General features: G+C 42.2%; 1 protein-coding gene across 1 annotated transcript in view; it reads left to right on the top strand.

Moving 5' to 3' along the window:
* LOC116442088 (dystonin-like) overlaps positions 1–20,204 on the top strand; it is a 164,651-nt gene that overhangs the window by 17,249 nt on the left and 127,198 nt on the right. The window contains exon 4 of the mRNA XM_032104682.1: positions 16,520–16,727. Within this exon, the coding sequence (XP_031960573.1) occupies positions 16,520–16,727 (208 nt within the window). The remainder of the gene's footprint in view (positions 1–16,519; positions 16,728–20,204) is intronic.

The raw sequence follows: 20,204 nt of genomic DNA, 5'->3' as shown, positions 1-20,204 counted from the left end.
TAGTTCTTCTGATAGCCTTTCCTTCTACAACCTTGATGAACTCACATTTCTACAAAAAAAAAAAAAAAAAAGAATAAATTATCTTTATTAGAGTACAATCCAGAAAACATAAGTCACCAATTTAATTTCTCATGGACACTGTAAGTTATTCTGAGTGTATTATTAATGCCATGGTGACAGGGTGAGTAAGGTTTATGCCATTGCTATGACAAATCACTGCAGTGTTGTGAAGTTCCAGGCAGTTGTCAGGATGTCCATCCTGTAGTTTATCACATCTTCGTCCCACTTAGTCTCAATGTCTTGAAGTTGAGAGACTTTTGACCTTCATCTTTGTACAGTTTTACATGATTCAGTGCCAGAAATGCTCTTGTTAATCTGCATAATTTCTTTCCCCTTTTCCCCCCTGTTATTCCTAGCTCTGCCCACTTGAACCACTCTAAATAAATAATCTGTCATCTTGATGTTTACATTATGGCCATATTCTGCTTAGTCATCACTTGAAAAAAGTAATGTATGGTATCTGCTAACCAGAAGACATGATTTCTCCTCATAAAGCTGTTCTCCTTTTTGTTTTTTCCTTACTCATGCCTTTTTGTCCCTATTTTCTGACAAGAAAGGTATCTCCAAAGTAACTATAAAAGAACCTTATGGAAAGCATTTTCTTTGTTCGAGGAAATTTTAAGTCCTGAAATATGTTAGCCTGTGTTGTTGTCATATTAAGATATAGTCATGAAGACTTTTCAGATATTTAATTTAAAGCTTTGGTGGATATTTCGATGCTAGGCTTTCTTATTCTTGCTAATTTAGACTATTTTGTATTTGGTTGGGTTTGTTGTGTCTAAATCTTGTTTTGCAGTTTCCTAGCTGCTGCTATAATTATCTGAATTTGCTTGTATTATTTCTTACTTCCTGCATAGCAATCTGAGATCTTTCCAGTATTGTTCCTGATCTTGTCAGAACTAAATTAGTTGTAATTGTTTGGATAGGAGTACTCCCGCTGAAGACAATAATTGCTCCACTTGAATATGTACATGAGGAGACGTTTGCAGAAATAGAACATTTGTTTTCTCTGAAATTTTAATTGTTTTTTCTACACCTTCCAGGTCATTAATGGGGACATTAAATATATTTTGTGCTAATATTGATCCTTGCCAAGCAAAATTTATAAGGCATTTTCACTTTTATTCATCTTACTCTAGTGCAACATGAACAGAGTGTGGTGGCTTACCCTTTTAGGGCACATTGTTATATCTCATGCCCTGTAGGTCACCCTCTCATTGGTGGCTGTATTATTTGGGCTGACATTCTCTATAGGTGACAGTTTTACATCAGCTTCATATGAAGGAGAGTACAGATACCTATTGCTGAGGTGTACTTTGAATTTTTGAACACAATGAAGCACTCTTGAGAACAAACAACTGTGGTTTTTAGGGTGATTACATGCAAGTCAAGGGAGTGTTACATATTGCTCCTTTCACAAACTGGGTACCTGATTCTGTATAGGTAATTACATTTTCTGAAGGTGTGGAAGGATGTCCCAAAGTCTCTTCTTGTGAGCTTGCTGCTGTCTAGTAATACTTCTCCAGGGCAGATTTTAAACTGAGGGTTCTATTACAAGCATTTTGGAAATATTATCTATATTTTAAATAGCGGTCTGCTCTGAAGCAAAGTATAAAATGCTGAAAATTATTAATAGGTGGCCTTGAGTTTTTGTAAACACATGTGGCTTCTGAGCTGTGGGGTCAGTTAGATGTACAGTTCTGCCAAAAAATGTTTATATATCTATGAACATAATTGAAAAGAGATGCTGCCAAAGCAGAGTCTTTTAACATCTCTGTTGTTAAACAATTTGAAGGGCTCCTAAACTGACCCACTCATGCAGCCACCAAGGATTATTTATGATCATGAGATGTGGTACCAAAATTTGCACTTCTGTTTGTCATGATCACTCTAAGACATGTGGTAGATGAGACTACAGAGACTGGGTCATAAATAAACTTATTTTCTTCACTTTCAGATGTGAAAGCCCTCTTTCTACTCAAAAGTCTTGTACTTTACACATCCAAAGATGGTCTATTTTGCCCCAGAACAGTAGCAACAGCATATAATGAGGTGATTATCTACTGAATAGTGTTACAAAAAAAAGTATCTCTGAAGTAACCTACAAAGAATAAACTGATGACAAATAATCTCAAGAAGCACTGCTGATTGTAGGTATCCCTCAGAGTCTCCTAATTTACCTGTTTCTAATTATTTTGAAGACCAGCCTTTGCTGAAGCAATTTATCTCCTTAGGGGTGGGTGCAGCATTGCTACAAGTCAGTACAAGGAAACCAGAAAGAGGTCAGATGTCTGGGAGGTCACATGTGAAAAAAACCTGATGTGAGCAGCTTCATTTGGCTCCACTGAGACTAATCCCATGGCTGAAGTGAAACTTGCACTGTAAAGACCCTGATGAAGAAACCATGAAATCAAAGTTTGATCAATTTTTAATGCATGTAAAGCCATAAACTGTCCCACTCATGGTCTTTTCAGCTATCCTGGTCTTTACTTATATGTGTTTAAGCCTTAAAACTCGTGGGAAAACCAGTATTAGAATTCTGTATGAAAAACACTTAGGAGTTTTTTAAAACATCTGATCCCAAATAAGTTGTAGAAGTCTCAGTATTTGTTGACACCTTACTTGAGAATAATTTTTTTATATGGATAAAGTTGTTCTAGAGGGCTTTTTAGCAGTTTTTAATATATCTCATTAAATAATATCCATTTCATTAATTTCCATTTATTCTTACTCTGATGTTATATATTAATTTTCCAATACCATGATGTCCTTTACATGCTATTTGAATGACCTAAAACATATGAGATGCAAAAATTGCCCAGCACCCCGCACAAGACTTGGTTAATTCCAACTATTAGCTATTTGATCTATAGATTGCATTCATATCTTCTCTCTTTTGGAGACATCTGCTCATGCTGGATTGTATCTCCTGTGAATTGCATTTAGAAGCAAACTTGGCAAAACATTATCATACCATCTTTCAGCATTTTTATTAACATTAAATTAACGTTCTCAAACGTATGACAAAGCTGTGAGCTGTCAGATTCTGCATGCAAGTGTGCACACACACATGCATGGGTCCTCTCTCAGGACAACCTGAGCACAGCCATAATGAAGAAACAAAGGGAACATGTGAATTCTTATAAAAAGGGAAACAAAACCTGCATTTTTTATTTCATTTTTAAGACTGCTTTGGTTTAACCTGGCAGGCAGCTAAACACAAACAGCACCACAGAGCTGGGAGTCTGCCCACTCTCTCCAGTAGCATGGGGGAGAGAATGAGAAAAAGGTAAAACATGTGGGTCGAGAGAAAGTTTAATCAGACAGAAAAGGAAGGGAAAATAATAATAATTGTAAAACAATGTACAAAACAAGTGATGCCCAATGCAGTCGCACATCACCTGCTGACTGATCCCCAGCCAGTCCCTGAACAGGAGGCTGCCAGCCCCAGGCACCTCCCCCCAGTTTTGTTGCTCAGCATCATGCCATATAGTATGGAACATCCCCTTGATCAGTCGGGGTCAGCTGTCCCAGCTGTGTCACCTCCCAGCTTCTTGTGCAGGGAGGGCAGCATGAAAAAGAGTCATTGATGTAGTGTCAACCTTGCTCAGCAACAATTAAATCATCAATGTGTTACCAATATTATTCTTACCCTTAATCCAAAACATGGCACTGTACCAGCTTCTAGGAATCAAAATAACTCTACCACAGCTGAAACCAGGACAAACACTTAAAATACATTGATGAGAAGCTCCTGACAGTTTATTAGGTGATGGTTTCATAAAGTTTTAAACAAGATTTAAGCATCTGGTGATCTTAAACTTTTTAAAAATACCTCAAGGCACCTATTTTAGGTGCTAGGATCTTTGCAAATATGACTATTAATGCTAAATCCAGTCATGTTTGAAACGAAGAGAAAGCTTTCTGTGGCCATTGGGTTGACTTTGAAGTTAGTTCTTTTTCCAGGCATACACATGTCTACCAAGAGACTGTTTACATCTCTTTTTTGGACTACTGTGTTTTATTACTTTTCTGATAGCAAGTAATTCCTCACTGATAAATTCTTCATAAACAGTTTTGCCCAAAGAGTTCATTTTCCTGCTGTTCTTCCATCTTCTATGACCTCCTCCCTTGCTGCCTGCTCCCAATTTCCTCTTGGCTGCTTTTCCCTCTCCACCCTGCAGCTCATCCATTGCGTTATAGCAATTGCCTGTTTCTTCCACTCCTTTTGCCCAGCTCCTAGGCAGTTTAGGCTTTTGAAGGGATTTCTTAAAGGTGTATTGCCATGGGTTTCACTAGGCCAGGGAGGCGATTGCTTTACTATGTTAAAACTACTTTTTCCTAAAACACAGCAGTGATATGTTAAGAATTAGATCTGGGATTTAAAATTATTGTTGTCTTTCTACTGATTTTTTTGTATAGGTGAGTTACTACAGCTATCAAGCACAGTACAGAAGAAACAAGTTAATTGCAATAGTGCTAATAATTGATGACACATGTATGGAAAAAGACACAGAAATAAGCATAGCAGTAGCAGTACAAATCTGTATTTAGAGCACTTTAACTGACTTCAGTTAAATGCTAGCTCTTATTTGGAGTGTTAAGGTCATTTGAATTGACTGTCCCCTGTGGTGGCAGATCATGCTTGTTCTGAGTGTATTTACTTAGATTTAAAGTTATGTGGTTGAAAATTGCATCAAATCTGTGTTATTTTTCTGTATACCATTGCAAATCATCCTGTACCTGTGGGCAAAGCCCTCTAATATAGCAGGATTTGTCTTGATAGGTGAGCTGATTCCATACCATTTTTATTTTGTCTGAGTCAATTTTCATTCCCAGGGCAAACGCTTATTTAGTGAAAATGGGATGAGAGCTTAAACCAGTCTAACTCTCTTCAATCTAAATTGTTCAAAGAGGGTCAAAGTGCACCCTTGGTCCTTGGAGCTGAAGCTAACTTGCTACTAAATTAGAAGTGAATGAGAGAAAATATTCTTCAACTGTTTTTTCAAAGAAATAGAGTTGTAAAACTCTGACTTGAAAAATGTCTAATAATTTTTTTTTGCCACTGTCATTTTGCCATGATTTCTATTAACTAGGATTTTGTGTTCATTGATAAAATTTTACTACATGCATGCAGCATAGCCTCACTGAGAAATTAAATTTTTAGCTGTTCATAATTTTTCTTTTTTAAATCCCAGTGTCCTTCTGTGAGAGCTAGTAATAGAAACCTAAGCTGCTAAAATGTGCTAGCAGTCTTAACTGTAAGAAGAAATGTTTTATGTATGTGATTATAAATGGTAAATTCTGTACAGTAGCTGAAAGCAGGTTAAAAAAAATAATCAGTCTGATCTTGTTGATAATGTTGTTTGCACAACTTAAAATGACCAGTAATTGTCTCACAGATGCATAGTAATTATAGCTTAAGTGCAGATGTTTCCTTTTCCTTCACTGCCACAGGAGTCACTCTTCAGAGTTGTATTGTGTAACATCCTACTGTGGCACATAAAAGTACATCTTTATATAGCAGGGACTCCCTTATCCATTTGTATTTATATATAACACTACACATGGGTGTGATGTTAAAAGAATAGTTTGGCAGAGGCAAGTATTCAGATATTATGAACCGCTGGAATTAAGGTTACACGTGCAGTTTTATTTCAGTGGATTATGCATCTGTGTTGTCATACAGACTTTAATTGTATGATGGTGGTACTGGTTTTTCACAGAATGTACTCTGCATTCATCATAGGGTGGAAGTGCTCTTAGGATGACTCTTATGTGTAGGAGTTCTGCTGCAGAAGTTGTAAAGCGTATAAATGAATAAAACAGGAGATTGCAGGAAGACAGAGGATCTCTTATTTCTTTTAAAAGAGTGAGTGCTGCCTTGGAGGTTGAAGGGTGGGCACAGGGTCATTGTAAATGAACTCAACAGCTGGTTTAAAACATTTTTTTATCTGCCATTTTCTAAGTGCCTGAATCAAAGCATGTGGTTTGGTTTACAGACGTTCTCAAGCTGCCATGCACCACTGAACTCTGTGTGTGCTGTAATCTGAGTATTATTGATACGTAATTTTAATAGCTCTTAAAAGTCAGATCGCTGGCATCTCGATTTGACCTAGGTAAAAAAATTGACCTCCTGGTTCAGTTTGCATCCTGTGTAATTGGGATTGAAGCATACTACTGTAGTGATGAGCACCACAAAACAGTCTATTAAATAACAGTTCCTCCTTCACAGCAGTATTTGAAGAACATGAAGTAAGTTAAGTTCTAGGGCTGCTCATTAAACTGAGGATAACAAACAAAATACTGAATAACTGTTTCTGGAGTAAATATCACCAATCATTTGCCCTAAATAAGAGCAAGACTTTTATTGAGACCATTACTGAGAGTGTAATAGTATATGATCACATCATTATGACTACAGCATAATATACAAATAAACAGGCTGAACCAAGGCTGCATGGTGAACCTTAAGTCTGGGATTTGGAAACATTTTAGTACTTAACTTTTCGGCCTTAAGAAAAGTATTTTAACAGGAACTTTGTGTTTAATTTCCTACTTTTGTTAAAAACAAACTGGAAAAGCTCTGCTGTGCAGCTCACTGGCAGGTTTTGACACTTCAACTACAGTATGGAAAATTCTGTTGGATTTCAGGGAGAGACTGATGGCATTTGTATTCCTCATATGAATCAGTAACACGGGGAAGAGGTATTTTTTTTTTCTAGAGGAACTCTCAGATATTTGCTCATGGCCGGAGTTGGGGTGAAATTTCCCTTTCCTTCCAGAGTCCTTCGGGGAATGTGCTTTCCTGTGCTCATTCTTCCCAAGTGTGGCTCTTTCTGCCATGTCTCCTCCAGCCTGCTCCTGACCTGCCTCTGCCCACTGCTAACTCCTTCCTTGCTGGCGAGTCCTCACTCCTCTGCTGACCTTGGCCCCTCTGCTCTTGCTCTGTCAGTTCTTGTTTCACTCCTTCATGTCACAGCTCCTCCCAGGTCTACCGGTCAGTCCTCTCATTGCTCTGAGGCACTTGTTCAAGCAGTCTCTTTGATTTCTGTGCCTCCCTGCAGCCTCTGGTTGCATACTCCATTCCTTGGCTCGTCTGTCTTCTCTGAAACGTTCTCACACACAGTTCATACCCTCCTTGTTCATTAAAATACCTTGTTCAAAGCCTCTTGCTAAGGCAGTACCAGTTTCATGCCAGCATGTCAGATCCTTAGCTCTCCCCCAGTGCACTTCCTTCAGCGCTGATGGTTACTAATCCCAGCAGTTACCTTGCAGATCTGTTTCTCCTGTAGTCTTTATCCACAGAGTCTGCTGCTCCCTTGAATGCTTTTCAGCTGCGGCTCCCAGACTCTGACAGGCTCTGTGTTTGTCCCTCAGGCTGTCAGTCCCAGTGTGTTTCTCCAGCCCTTTCCTCCAGCATGCCGGTTCCGGTGTTTGTCCTCTCCACATTCACATCATACGGCTTCCTCTTGCTGGCTGAGCACGGCTGAGCGAGTCACGGAGAGCAGAAAAGAAGCAGCCTCCTGCCTCTCAGGTCTAGTGCCTGCCCCCCCTGCTCTCCATGCCTCTTGTCCACACTGCCATCAACCTGAAACCATGGCAAGCAACGATTAAATGCAAAGATTAGTTTTTCCTCTGGATCTCCAAGCTGGAAGGATCCTGGTCAGCTCCTTGGTGGGGATGGTAGGTGTCCCGAGGGTGGAGGTAAGAGCTGTGAGGGTGAAATTTGCTTGCTCATTCTGTGATGGTGGGGTATTGGTCTGGAAGATCTAAAGAGATCTGAGAGAGTCTTTGTTTAGGGGGTGCCAATCTAAAGGGATTTTAGATTATACATTGAAGACATTTTAATTGGGGAATTTGAACATGGCCTTGTTTAAAAAAATAAATTTGGTAAAATAACATTGGTAGTTACCTGAACACTAGGAATAGTTAAATCAAACTATTTACCTTTGCAAAGAAGAACTAGCAGGTGAGGAGAGATTAAAAGAAGTTAATTTGCTCAGCAAAACCAAAAAAAAGGTGAGAGGAGATAGAATGCAGGCTATGAATACACTGGGGAAGCAAAAAGGTTATTTAAGGAAATGAACGTTGTTGTTGCAAAAATACCCCAAAAGACCAGGAATAAGGTTGAGGTGGCAACTAGAAGATCACTTGTAATCAAGACAGCAGGAGGTTCTGCAGCAGTTTTCCTGTCAGAGTAGAGAGATCAAACCCAAACTTTAAAAGCTTTACTTTATACTCCCTGATGTCAGGCATAGCAGATGATATTTATACCTCAAAGACTTATCACTCTGACAAATGTAGGCAGATTTTTAACAAAGATGGCAAAAGACTTACGTCTAGCTTAAAGCATATTCATATTTGAAGTATCCATCCCAAAGCCTCCAGTCTTCTCAAAAAAGATCACTGGGATATTTTTTACTGTTTACAAGTAACTACTGGATGTTTTCATAATCTTGCTCTCAGACTTCTCAGTCAGCCTTTGACTAAAAATTGTAACGAAAATTAAGCCTTGGGAAGGGAATATTTTCAAGCAAACTTAAGATAAGGAAACTAAAAATGGATTTTATAAGAGAAAATCTCATAATTTAATTATTAATAGTATGTGTGTAATTATAAGAATATGTATTTTCATATAGTTAAATGTTGATTGATTGCTGGATTGCTTCTTCAAATTTAGTTCTAAAACATGGAACTGAAACAGTCTGAAAACTTGTTTATTTCTATAAGGAGAGAAACTTATAAGTCAGGAGTGTTAACTGTTATTACTAAAAGCAGAACATCAGTACTACTGTTTTAGATTTTCTTCATGCCATTAAAAAAAAAATTCTTCTACGTCCTCTTTTTATTTTTTCTTGAAAACAATCTATGCCCATCAGAGGTTCAAAAGCTACTTAGAAATTTAATTTGCTCTTTGCTTTCCAGAGTGTTTCCGTACTCTGCTATACCTTCTATAGCAAGAGTAATTTACTTTGCTATTAAAACATAAATATATGATATAATACAGTCCACAATGAAAGGTTTAGGAGGTTGAGAAAAGGATTTGAAGCTAGATGATTTATTCCAGACTCTTCCTCTGTTACTTGATTGGCCTTGTAGGTGTAGTAGGCAGAATAAAACTCTGTGTGCCTTCCTCAAATCTTAGTTATTTTGTCATGTTATGTTCTTTTGTGTCTGGCAGCCCAGGGGGATCAGGGTCTGCCATATCTGAATAAAAACAAAATAGCTGCAATTAAAAATTAACGCAAAATTTATTTTTACATAATGGGAAGTTTTTTTACAACAGTTACATTCAAAAGTCATGTAAGGTATATACATTTCTTATACAGAAATAATTCATCATTGTGAGAACATGAAATACTGATATTTTAGGTATTAATATAGGAAGCATTAGTTTTGAAACAAGATAAAGATAATTATAACAGAAGAGCACTGATATTTTCCTGATGGTTTTAGCATAACAACTAATAAAATACCTATTCTCCATGCTGTAACTTCTCAGATACTCAGAGCTCAAAATATTATTTCCACATCTGCAAAATCTTCAGTGCCTTTCTGTTGGCTTCTATAATGTAGGTAAGCTCTTCCAAGATTAAATCCTGCAGTTCATATTGAAAAATGAAGTAGAGGAAATAGATGAGGAATAAAGGAATGGATTTAATACATAACATATCATGGCTGTCATGTTGATGATATTATTAAAGTGACATTCAGAAAGAATCCACATTTTTATTAGCAGTTTTACTAAGAAGCTTTTCAAAAGAACTAATGGCTTTGGCACAGTTATTAAACTGAATATTGTTTGGCCCCACTTGCATGCAGGTCTTGGTTACACTGCAGGAAGTATGCCTTGCTTTTCAACATATTCATTTGAAAAAGAAAAAATAACAAGCAGGTTTTCCTTGCTCAGCAACATACTTGCTTTTCTCTCTGATGACTATCTTCCTTGGTGGATGTTGCTGAGATCTGTGAAGATTGCTTTGACAGTATCTGATCCCTCAGCTCAATCTCACAGTTAACAGGGAGTTATAAATGTGGAGCATTTACCAGCTTTCTGCTCCTGACAGCAGAAGCTCTACTTGTTGTAGTGTAATATTCACTAATTTCTTTTTTTAGCTACTAGAAGATGGTATTATTTCAGACCGATAAGTGCTTGTAATTTGGTGTATTTCTGCAGAATTCATACATGAGCTGCACAGTGGTTCCTGTTGCTCCCACTGCATATGTCCCATTCAAGGACTACTTCAATATTTTACCCAATCACTACTTAAAATAGAATGTAGAAGCAGTCATCAGAGCAGGGATCAGAGCCCAGCACTTCCATCTCCCCAGAGAGCACTGTGTGCTCTGATGTGGAACGGCTATGCTCCTTCCTCTTTTCCCGTTCTACGTCCAGAAATCTTAAACTTTATTTTTTTAACCATTTTTCCTCAACCAGGAGGTTGTTGAGGAATAGTCTTCAGATTGGCTGCTGGGAGGTGAGGGTCTGAGCCTAGGCCTCAAGCTTCTTTTGATAATAAGGAAAAGACAAACAGCCACTTCACTTCCCTTAGAGATCAAAAGACAGTAGTGCTGTCTGCTGTTATGAAACACGACTGAGGACCAATTTCAGAAGAAGGTTTGGGTATGCCTTATGCCCCTGAAGAATGAGATGCTTCATCATCCCGAGTGACCAGTTTTTCTGACTGCTTGGTTCTACCAAAAGCTCAGTTTTGCATCACGTCTCTTTTAGATATGTAAGTAGGTGGCTATCCAATAGACATAGTTGGATATTACAAAACTGAATTGCAACACCCAAATGCATAAGTGGATCTAGCTCTTTATCCATTTTGAATTTCATGTCCTCAAATAACCTATTTCTTCCAGGAAAATTTCATCCATAATTTTATTTTCAAAGTGGGGGAATGATAGAGATTGATCTGCTAGCATCCAGAAAATGCCCCACCTTCTTTTGAAAGCCTAAGAAACCATGAGAATTTCCTTGTGTAAATAAAATCAAAGACTCAAAAATGCATGTGATAGAATAAACACTGAATGCTTATTTCCATCTTCTCCTGCCTTTAGAAAGCAAGAATGTAAGTTTTCTCTGCAAAGCAAGTAGATATTGTCTTGGTGTTTGAAAAGCCTACCTGTTTGCAAAGACAGTTTAACATAGAGCCAGACCCTGGGTGATCAGGAGTTTCAGAATTTTCAGATGTATATTTGCCTTCCAGCTTTCTGCTTATCGTTTTATAACATTAAATACAAACCCAGAAACTCTGCAGTAATTTTTGTATTCCTGATAACATAGGCACTTGGAAGTATGGGTGTCCTCATAAGTGAGTGGCACAGAACCAGAGAAAAATACTAATTTCCTATATCTACATTTACAATGGTGATTCTTTTAAGTTCATCATCATTGGTTTTACGTATCCTTGTTTGTACTTTCATTTGTGTGTCTGTTTTGAATTTTGATCATTTCTGACAACATGCAGTCCCAAGGGACTCGCATAGCCTGATTACATACATTGGATGTTTTGTATTCTGCATTGCATTATCATCTAATCAGGTTAAAGTGGTAAAGATTTACTAATGGGAACATTCAGTTGCCCTAGATTTTGCCTTAAATTTGTTAAGTTATTTTACTTTAAAAGTTGATCTACTTTAATATCATTCAGTCTGGGATGTTAAAGGACAAAAATAGCCTGTTACTTTCAATTGATATTCTAAATTATTTTAAATTAGAAGGAATTTTGCTGAAACACACTGACTAAAATCATTATTCCAGTGCTTCATTTCTGTTGATATTTTATCCATTTCCCTCAATGAATATAATAAAAGAAAAAAAAATATATTCCAGGAATTTTGAGATAGTTTAGTGTAAGTGAAATATAAATAACTCATAACTAAACTCAAAATTAAATGTCAGTCGGTGTTGACCTGTACTTCCCACAGCTTCCAAAAACCAGCATGAAAGGGCTCACTGCAGTGGACAATCTTCTTAAAGATAAAATGTGAAAGTACAAGCTATTTGATTAGAATTCAGCGGGCCAGCACAATCTCTGATGTGTCATAGGGTTGGGGAACTTTTGCAAAATGAAGATAATTTGGTGTCAGACTTGCAGCAGCTTTTCCCAGCTGGTTTGCCTGACCGAATTTAAAACCTGACCTCGGCTAATGCTTCCTCACCCAGGCATGACAGTGTACAGCCCACCTTGACCCTTTCAGCTCCTATTTACAGGTGGCTTACCTGGTCTCTGATGGTGTGCATTACTCTACAGCATTTGCCAGCTACACCATCTTCCACTCAGTTTCCACCTGATCTTCTGCAGTGCCTCACCTATGACAAACAACACTGCTTTCCCTCAAGGGAAATCATGCCCTGGAACTTGGCCGAATCCCTCTTACAAGAAGTATGCTAAATGCTTCTTTGAAATCATCCCCGTTACTGGAAACCAGCTCGCTTTTACAGCGCACTTGCAAGCCTGACTCTCCGGCGGCTGCTGCAATCACCTGATTTCGCAGCAGCAAAGGGAGCTCGGCTCTCGCTGCGCCGCTGCCGCGGAGCCCTCCGCTCCCGGGGACTCGTGTGCGCTGCGCACCCCCGTGCGGCACCGGCAGCGAACCGTGCCACGGCAATCCCGGGCTTTGCACGCCGCCAGCTCCGCTTGGCTGAGCTCCCGGGACACCGAGGGGCTTCGGCGCCCAGGCTGCCCCGCGCACGACTGCGCTGCAGGTGGAGCCGCTCCTGCGGAGCAGCCACAGAGGCTGCAGAGAGCCCTTCGGGCTGCTGAGCAGCAGCAGTGTGTAATCGGAGACAGAGAATAAGCAGCTATAGCAACTGGGCTGTGACCTTAGAGGCTGTCAAGCTAAGAGCAGTCAAGCTCTGACCCTTGCTGAGTCCCTAAGAGTAGGCTAAGTAAGGATGATCAATATTTTAGCGGATATAAAAGACACTTCACTCACGTAGCCCCCCCAAAAGCGTTGTGTATTATTACTGTTATGTTTTTCACTTGCGCACAGCACTGTGCTTTATAGAGAAATAACAGAAGGGCCTTACATATTTTGATTTTAACAGAATATGATAGCCTTTTTTTCTCATGTGTTGTCCTAATTGGCCAGGAACCTTTTTCAGAAAAGTACAGATGTTCTGCATTATTTTGTGTTTTTAAAATTGCTCTGATAATGGAATGCTTATTTGGGACTTACAGCTCTATCATGGAAAAGGTGTATGCTAGAAACATAGAGTCCAGTGGGATGAATGGTACACGTTTTGAACAATGCCTGTGCAAAAAGGGAACAATTACAGAATTCTTATCAAAGCTGTTAATTTAGTCAAGCAAAGTTGTTCAGTTCATTATAAACATCTTTGGAATAGCAAAGTCAAAAATACTTATGTGCTCAATACCTGTGTACACATTACTCAGAAGTATCTCCATGCTGAATAAGAAAGTAGACTGTAATTAAGTTAAAGTTGACGTTTCTTAATGTTTTCTAGATTTTGCTGTTATTAAAAACTCCTTTCTGAGCTTTAGAACATTGTTCTAAAAAGGAAACAACATGGTTCTTGAAGAATTAAAAGCTAAAGTGGGTTTTGGTTATTCATTTGGTTACTGCATGTATTAATTAAGGTAGGATAACTTAAAAGCAGATAGCTAGTTGTAATACACTTAGATGCCAAAGACTGCTCTACCATTGCCTGTTCAGCTTGATTTCTCATAAAATATGTGAGTGGGTTCTTCTCACATAGCATATCTTCCAGTATTGTAGCAGAGCTGATTAAAAGGCAGATTCCTTTTCCCTAAACTTGACATCTCAATAGACTGATGGTGCATAATGAACGACCACTTCACAGTGCTTTTGGCTTCTATGGGTAGGAGGAGATGTTATCAAAAATAATAATGGGCTATGAAAGCCTCTTTTGAGAAAAGGAAATTCTACTGGATAAAATTTATAGCTTGCTTTCAAGTATAAATCTGAGAGTTGAGAGATTTTCCCCCAAAACTTCAATAGTAATTGCTACTGTACTTTATTCTTGCGTGTTTCAAGCTGCTACATAAATACTAACAAACTCTTGCTATAGCACCTCACAACACTGTGTTTTGGCTTTTTCCAACTTTCATATTATAAGCTAGAAATGCAAAAGGTGAACAAGCTGAAAGCCAGGATCTGTCTCTGTGGGTCTGTGTGATCCAAAGATATTGAGGGTTGCTGATCAGCCAAAAGAAAGTACAGGCCTGAAGCAGAATGTTCAGAGCTGGGATTAAAGGCAACACTTTCTCTTCTGTGGCAAAATCTGGAGCTAAGGACAGGCTCAAAGAACCCAATCCCTGACTAAGCACATGAAGGGCCCTGGTAGCCCCAGCTGGTACAGCAAAGTGCCCTGCAGCAAGCTGAGCACTTCCAGCTTGTATCAGGAAGACACCTATATATGACCATCCTGCTTTATGAGATCCAGTTTTAGTTTATTATACAAACTGACAGTAAAATATTCTCTGTGCTAAAACTAATTATGAAGGCAATCAGAGCTGGTATCAGACATCTCATGTTTCTGTTTTTCTGCACTTACCTTTTGCTCTCTCCACGTCACAATACAGTGAACAAGCATTTGGTTAATTGATTTATGTATTCATTCCTTCCCTCTCAACTCTCACATCTGGAACATCACCATGGACTACTGTAGAAGGAGAAAAGAGAATTGGGATAGAAGTGAAGGGGGTCAGAAGGAAAAAACACTAATAAAGTATCTCCTCTTATTATAGCAGATTATTTAACTGTATATTATTGTTAATTCTATGCAGAGCAAAGACTGCATCATGTTGTTTCTCTGGATTATGCAGATTCTGAGTTTTAATGGGTAAAATACCCCCCCCATGACAACTGACAGTAAAAAAATTCAGACAGCAACAATAAATTTTATCAGATCTCAATCACTGTACAAACTTCTTCTTTAAGGAAAGGTACCCCTTAAGCCCCTTAATAGAAAAAAATAAAATTAAGAAAAGGGCTAAAATACAAGTCTAAAATACTATCTGGTTTCGTATCAAATCTGGAATCTAGAATGGCTGAAAGGAGCTGTTGCTGTGTAACAAAATATGCCAGCTTTAAACTGAAAGAGGGTGGATTTAGGTTAGATAATAAGGAAGTAATCCTTCACTGTGAAGTTGGTGAGGCACTGGAACAGGTTGCCCAGAGAAGCTGTGGAAGTGTTCAAGGCCAGGTTAGATGCAAGGGCTTTGTGCAACCCGGTCTAGTGGAAGGTGTCCCTGCCCCCAGCAAGGGGGTTGGAACTAGATAGTCTTTAAAGGTCCCTTCCAACTCAAACGATTCTGTAATTCCATGATTCTACTACACCTGTAAAAGTTGACAACAGCACACACCTAAAATTAACATAATTTGATGAGCATCAGGTTGCACTTTTGAAAGGCTGTAACAGTAGCTCCCACATAAAATGACAAACCCATCATTTTCTTGTCTGGTGCCTTGGAGAAACCACAAATCCTTACAGAAATCAGAAAATACAGAGTAGAAAGAATAGCACCTTGCTGTCCATTGTATGCTGATAACCTGTGTTTAATGATGTACCTTAAATTTCAACATGGTGCCGAACTGCTACTGTTCACACATCTCTGTTTTCCACTTTACCATAAACGGGGAAGTCAGAAATGGCAGCAGTCCTCTCCCTGCACTGCATCAGTGTTTATTTACGTTTCTGGAAGAGTTCTTTTTTGAGTAGCTGGGAACCCTAAAAGTCGATACAGTCTATAAACGCCGAGATCAGTCGTTTGTTTGCCGAAGCCACCTGGCAAAGTGCGACCGAAGGCTGCCCATCGTGCCCTGCTGCCCAAAGGGGCTGCTCTGAGAAATTGTGTTCCTTCCTTCCCTGCTCCCCTCCGTCCGCGTTAGCCAGCCGTGCCGGGCTGTCCCCGGGAACGCGGGGCAGGAGAGGGCCCGGGGCGGTAATAAAAGAGCCCGGCCTTGGCTCCTGGCGGGCCTGGGTCTGTCCCAGGGGCGGATTTACCAGTAGCTCGGTGATGGCAATTTTTCCCCTTGTCCTGGCGGGGGAGCCAAACGCCATCGATCTGTAGCCGGGAAGGTTGCTGTTGGCTTTTTTTTTTTTTTTTTTTTTTTTTTTTTCGGCTGTTGTTGCTGCTGGGTTTATTGTTGGGAAGTGGGAGGCTCATTTGCGAGCTGGTTGCCTAGCCGGAGGCCACGGCTCTACCCCGACATCCCTCCAAATGCACTCTCGCTTAAGACCGGCTATTTTTTGGAGGATCACCCTCGGCACTCCGCACACGCACCCCTTTCCCCTCTAAATTCACAGCAATGGTGAGCGGCGGCCTTCTCCCCTATCCTCCTTTTCCCGTGAGATGCTTTTCCACGCCACGCCGGGCGGGTATTCGCCGGCGCCACCTGAGGCCCCTCGTCCCGAGCTGCTCCCCACGCATCCTGTCTGTCTGTCTGTCTCCCCGTGCAGAGCTCCGGCAACGCGTCCTACCGATGCTCCATGTCATCCTCCGCCGATTTCTCCGACGAGGAGGACTTCAGCCAGAGGTCGGGGACGGTGTCGCCGGCGCCGGGGGACACGCTGCCCTGGAACCTGCCCAAACACGAGCGGTCCAAGCGGAAGATCCACGGCGGCTCAGTGCTGGACCCCGCCGAGCGGGCCGTGCTGCGCATCGCCGGTAAGGCGCGGTCGGGGGCAGCCGGGCAGGGGGCGGCCGGGGGCCAGAGGGACCCCCATCCCTTCTTTTCCAGAGCGCGGCCCCGCCGGGCGGTGACTAAGCTCTTTGGCCGCCTTTTCCGGCTGGGTGAACTGATGCGTGTGGAAGGCGAGCCGAAACACGCGCAGGTGCGCCCATTAAACTTTCATGCGAAAACGCATCAGCGGCCGGGGGCTGCAGCCGCGGCGGGGGGCGGTTCAGCGGGGCCGGCGCTTTTTTCGGCCCACAAGGCCGAGGCAGCCCCCGGCCGCCCTGGGTGGAAGCGGCGCGGGACCGCCCGCAGCGCGGGGAGAGGCCGCGGCGGCCGATGATGCTCCGAGGGGCGGGGGACCAGGCGCCGGTCTTTGTCCGCTCGGGGCTGGGGCTGCGCTCGGGGCGGACGGGGACCGGAACGGAGACGCCCCGGTGTGCCGGAGGCGCCGACGGGCTCTGGTCCGCGGCCCGGCGACAACTGATGTCGAAAATAGGGCGGAGGTCCGCATCTCCCTGGCGAAAGCTGGAAACCGCCTGTAAACGAATCCCAGAAAGATGCGGCGGTCCCCAACCACCCCGATTATATATGCGCCTCCGTAGGTGCTCTCCCGGGACACTATTTCCCAGGGTAACCCATCCTAGCGGCGCTATTAGCGGGGGCAGCGCTGCCGAGCCGGGTTCGCACCAGCCGCAGGATGCAGCCGCGAGTGGGGGGGTTGCGGAGCCGGCCCGGCCGCCCGCCGATCTCGCCGCCGCCGCCGCCCGCGGGCAGGGTGCGCAGGACAGGGGACCGGCGGGCCGGGGGCAGGGCAGCAGGGACTGCTCCGGAACGGGCGCGGCGGCGGGGTCAGGGCTGAGGGGCAGCGAGGGGACGCAGGCGCGGCGGTGACACCTGCGCGGGGCCGCGCCCGCCCCGCCCCGCCCCTCCGCCGGGATAGCGAGGCTCCCGCCCCGGCTGTTTGCCGGCTTGGGGTCCCTCCTTGCTCGGTCCCTGCCCGTGAGTGCAGCGTCCCCACCGGCTCCGTCAGTGCTGCGGGCGCCGCGTCCCCGCCCCGGCAGCCGCCACCCTGCTCGTCGCGGGGGGAGGCGGCGGTGGAGCTCGTCGGCCCCGCAGGCGGTGCCTTGGCGATGGGGCTGGAGCCGGGGTCTGCGGCGGGGAGGCGGCGGCCGCCGCCGGGCTGGTGCCGCCCCCTCCGCGCTCCGAGGGGCGGCTACCGAAACCCGAGCGGCCGCGGGGGCGTTTCCTCGGCAGGGCTGGCAGCGCCGCCCCCCACCCGCTGCTGCCGGGGCTTTTCTTGTGCCGCCCCCGAGGCTGCCGGCCGTTCGGAGCCGCACAGGCGGGCAGGGCTGGGCTAGCTGCCGGCCATGGCTGGCTACCTCTCCCCTGGCGCGTATTTCTACGCCGAGGAGCAGGAGTACCTGCAAGCCTACGAAGATGTCCTAGAGAGATACAAAGGTAGGGCAGTGCTCCCCGCGCCGTGCCGCCGCACCCGCTCGGGCCGCTCGCCCCACCGGGTGTGGCGACTGCGGACCCGGGAGGCGCTGGCGGCCAGGTGGGGAGGACTGGTGGCCTCGCGTTCCTGCGTGGGTCGGTCTGGGGGGAACGGACGTGGGCGGCTTGTGCTATAAATATAAATACGGTGTCACCTCACCAGTGTGTGACAGGCGCTCTCGTGTGTTTAAAAGTCGCTTTTCGAGTGCAGTGCGGACACAGTGATTTATGTCTCGATGTGTTTTCGTATTTAAAGCTTCTGCTTTTCTTTACCTTTTTATTTGTTTGTTGATTTGGGCTAGGGCAAAGAATTAGCTTAGTTCGTGTAGAACCTGAGTTTTTTCATCGAATGCAGAAAAATAAGGAAAAAGGCGTTTATCATGACGAAGATGCACGCAGCTAAATTCATCTTGCTAGAAATGTAAATTACATTGATTTCTTAAGCATCGGGATGGAAGGGACGGTTTTGGATGATTCATTGCTGTTTTTCAGTACATTTGCTAGTACTAAATTTGAAGAAGCTTATCAAAAGTGTTACAGCTCTGATTTTAATTCAAGTGAGAAAGGGAGTTAACTGTTCATACTGAACCTTCATCCCTGAAATAGTTTTTACAGCATGTCACAGTATATGCTGACATTTGCAGTGCTGAGTCCTTTTGTAATGTTAGGGAATAAGATGCTAGATTTCATATCTGAAGTTTTTCAGCTGTATGTCTTCAGTCAGTCCTGAAGATTTTTGTTAAATGGTTTCCACTGATGGGAATGGGAGTGGCATAGTTTAAGACAGCTTGATTTGAAGATACTGATAAGTAATTTTATTTATTCTGTGTTGTTAGTGGTAGTATTTGAAAAATAAAGCTTCAACAGATGGTTATTTTGACTATGAGAACTTGTTGGGTGTGAGTGTACTTTATACTGGTGTCACTTGCAATTTCATGTGTCATTAACAGTATTGACTAATGACTCCTTTGTGTCTGTTGCCCATTGTGTCAATGCAGCTATCGAGCATGTGCACCGTTTCTGTACTGAAATGCATTAGTACATTTCAGTTGAGAAATAATTGCCATTTGATGGTTGCCATCATCTTCAAAAGCACATCTTTATTCCATTCTCTCCTTTTTTTAAATCATCAATTTATATGCAGCTGATCTGATTTTTGCAAAATTTTGGAGATAGTGGACTGTTTACTTTGTAAATAACTGCTGAATAAACTTGTTTTTCTCCTTTGGATTACCTTTTATTTCCTGCTAGAATTAGGTTTAATAAGGTTCCTTCTACTACCAATTACTTGCTTATAAACCTGGGAAAGAGATTAGGCCTAATTTCGCCTGTTTCAATGGGAGTTTCATCAGGAAAAGAACTGAAAGGTTTGATTTTTTTTTTTTTATGTTGGGGAACAGTAGGATTTTAATTAAATAAACTCTGAAAACTAATTTACTTCTCTGTAAGAAATAAAGCACATTCTGAAAGTATTTGAGTATATCATATTGTGGGAGTAACACAGAGTCCATTCACATGCTATTTTCAGTGACAGCCAAATCCTGAAATTATACAGAAGGATCCAATATGTGCTGTCTTAGTTTTTAATGTCTTATTTGGTATATTGGTATGCTGTGTTTTGCTGCTCGAGGTAGACTTTATTTAGCCATCTGGAGCAAAGGTAAAGATTTGGACTTGTTTTAATTAAGATATATTGGAAACCTGGAAAACGCATTACTTTTTAAAATGTGTTTTCAAGCCAGTCATGATTTCCCATTTGAGTCCCAGTAGTATGACTTCACTACAGTGGTTGTTGTTCTGATGACTTGCTATGGGAGCTGATCTAATCAGAAAAGAATTGCTACAATATAGGCTTTGAAGAGGGAGTGCCATTTCTCTGAATTTCTCAGTTTTGTAAACACCTCCTTTAGTAAATTCTTACTCAAATGTGAACTTTATTGACTTTGTAAGATGAGCTTCAAGCTATAATTTTA

Source organism: Corvus moneduloides, chromosome 3 (genome assembly GCF_009650955.1).
Source record: "Corvus moneduloides isolate bCorMon1 chromosome 3, bCorMon1.pri, whole genome shotgun sequence".
NCBI classification, from domain to species: Eukaryota; Metazoa; Chordata; class Aves; order Passeriformes; family Corvidae; genus Corvus; species Corvus moneduloides.
The sequence above is the reverse complement of the archived record's forward strand: the minus strand, read 5'-3'. Positions and strand labels throughout refer to the sequence as shown.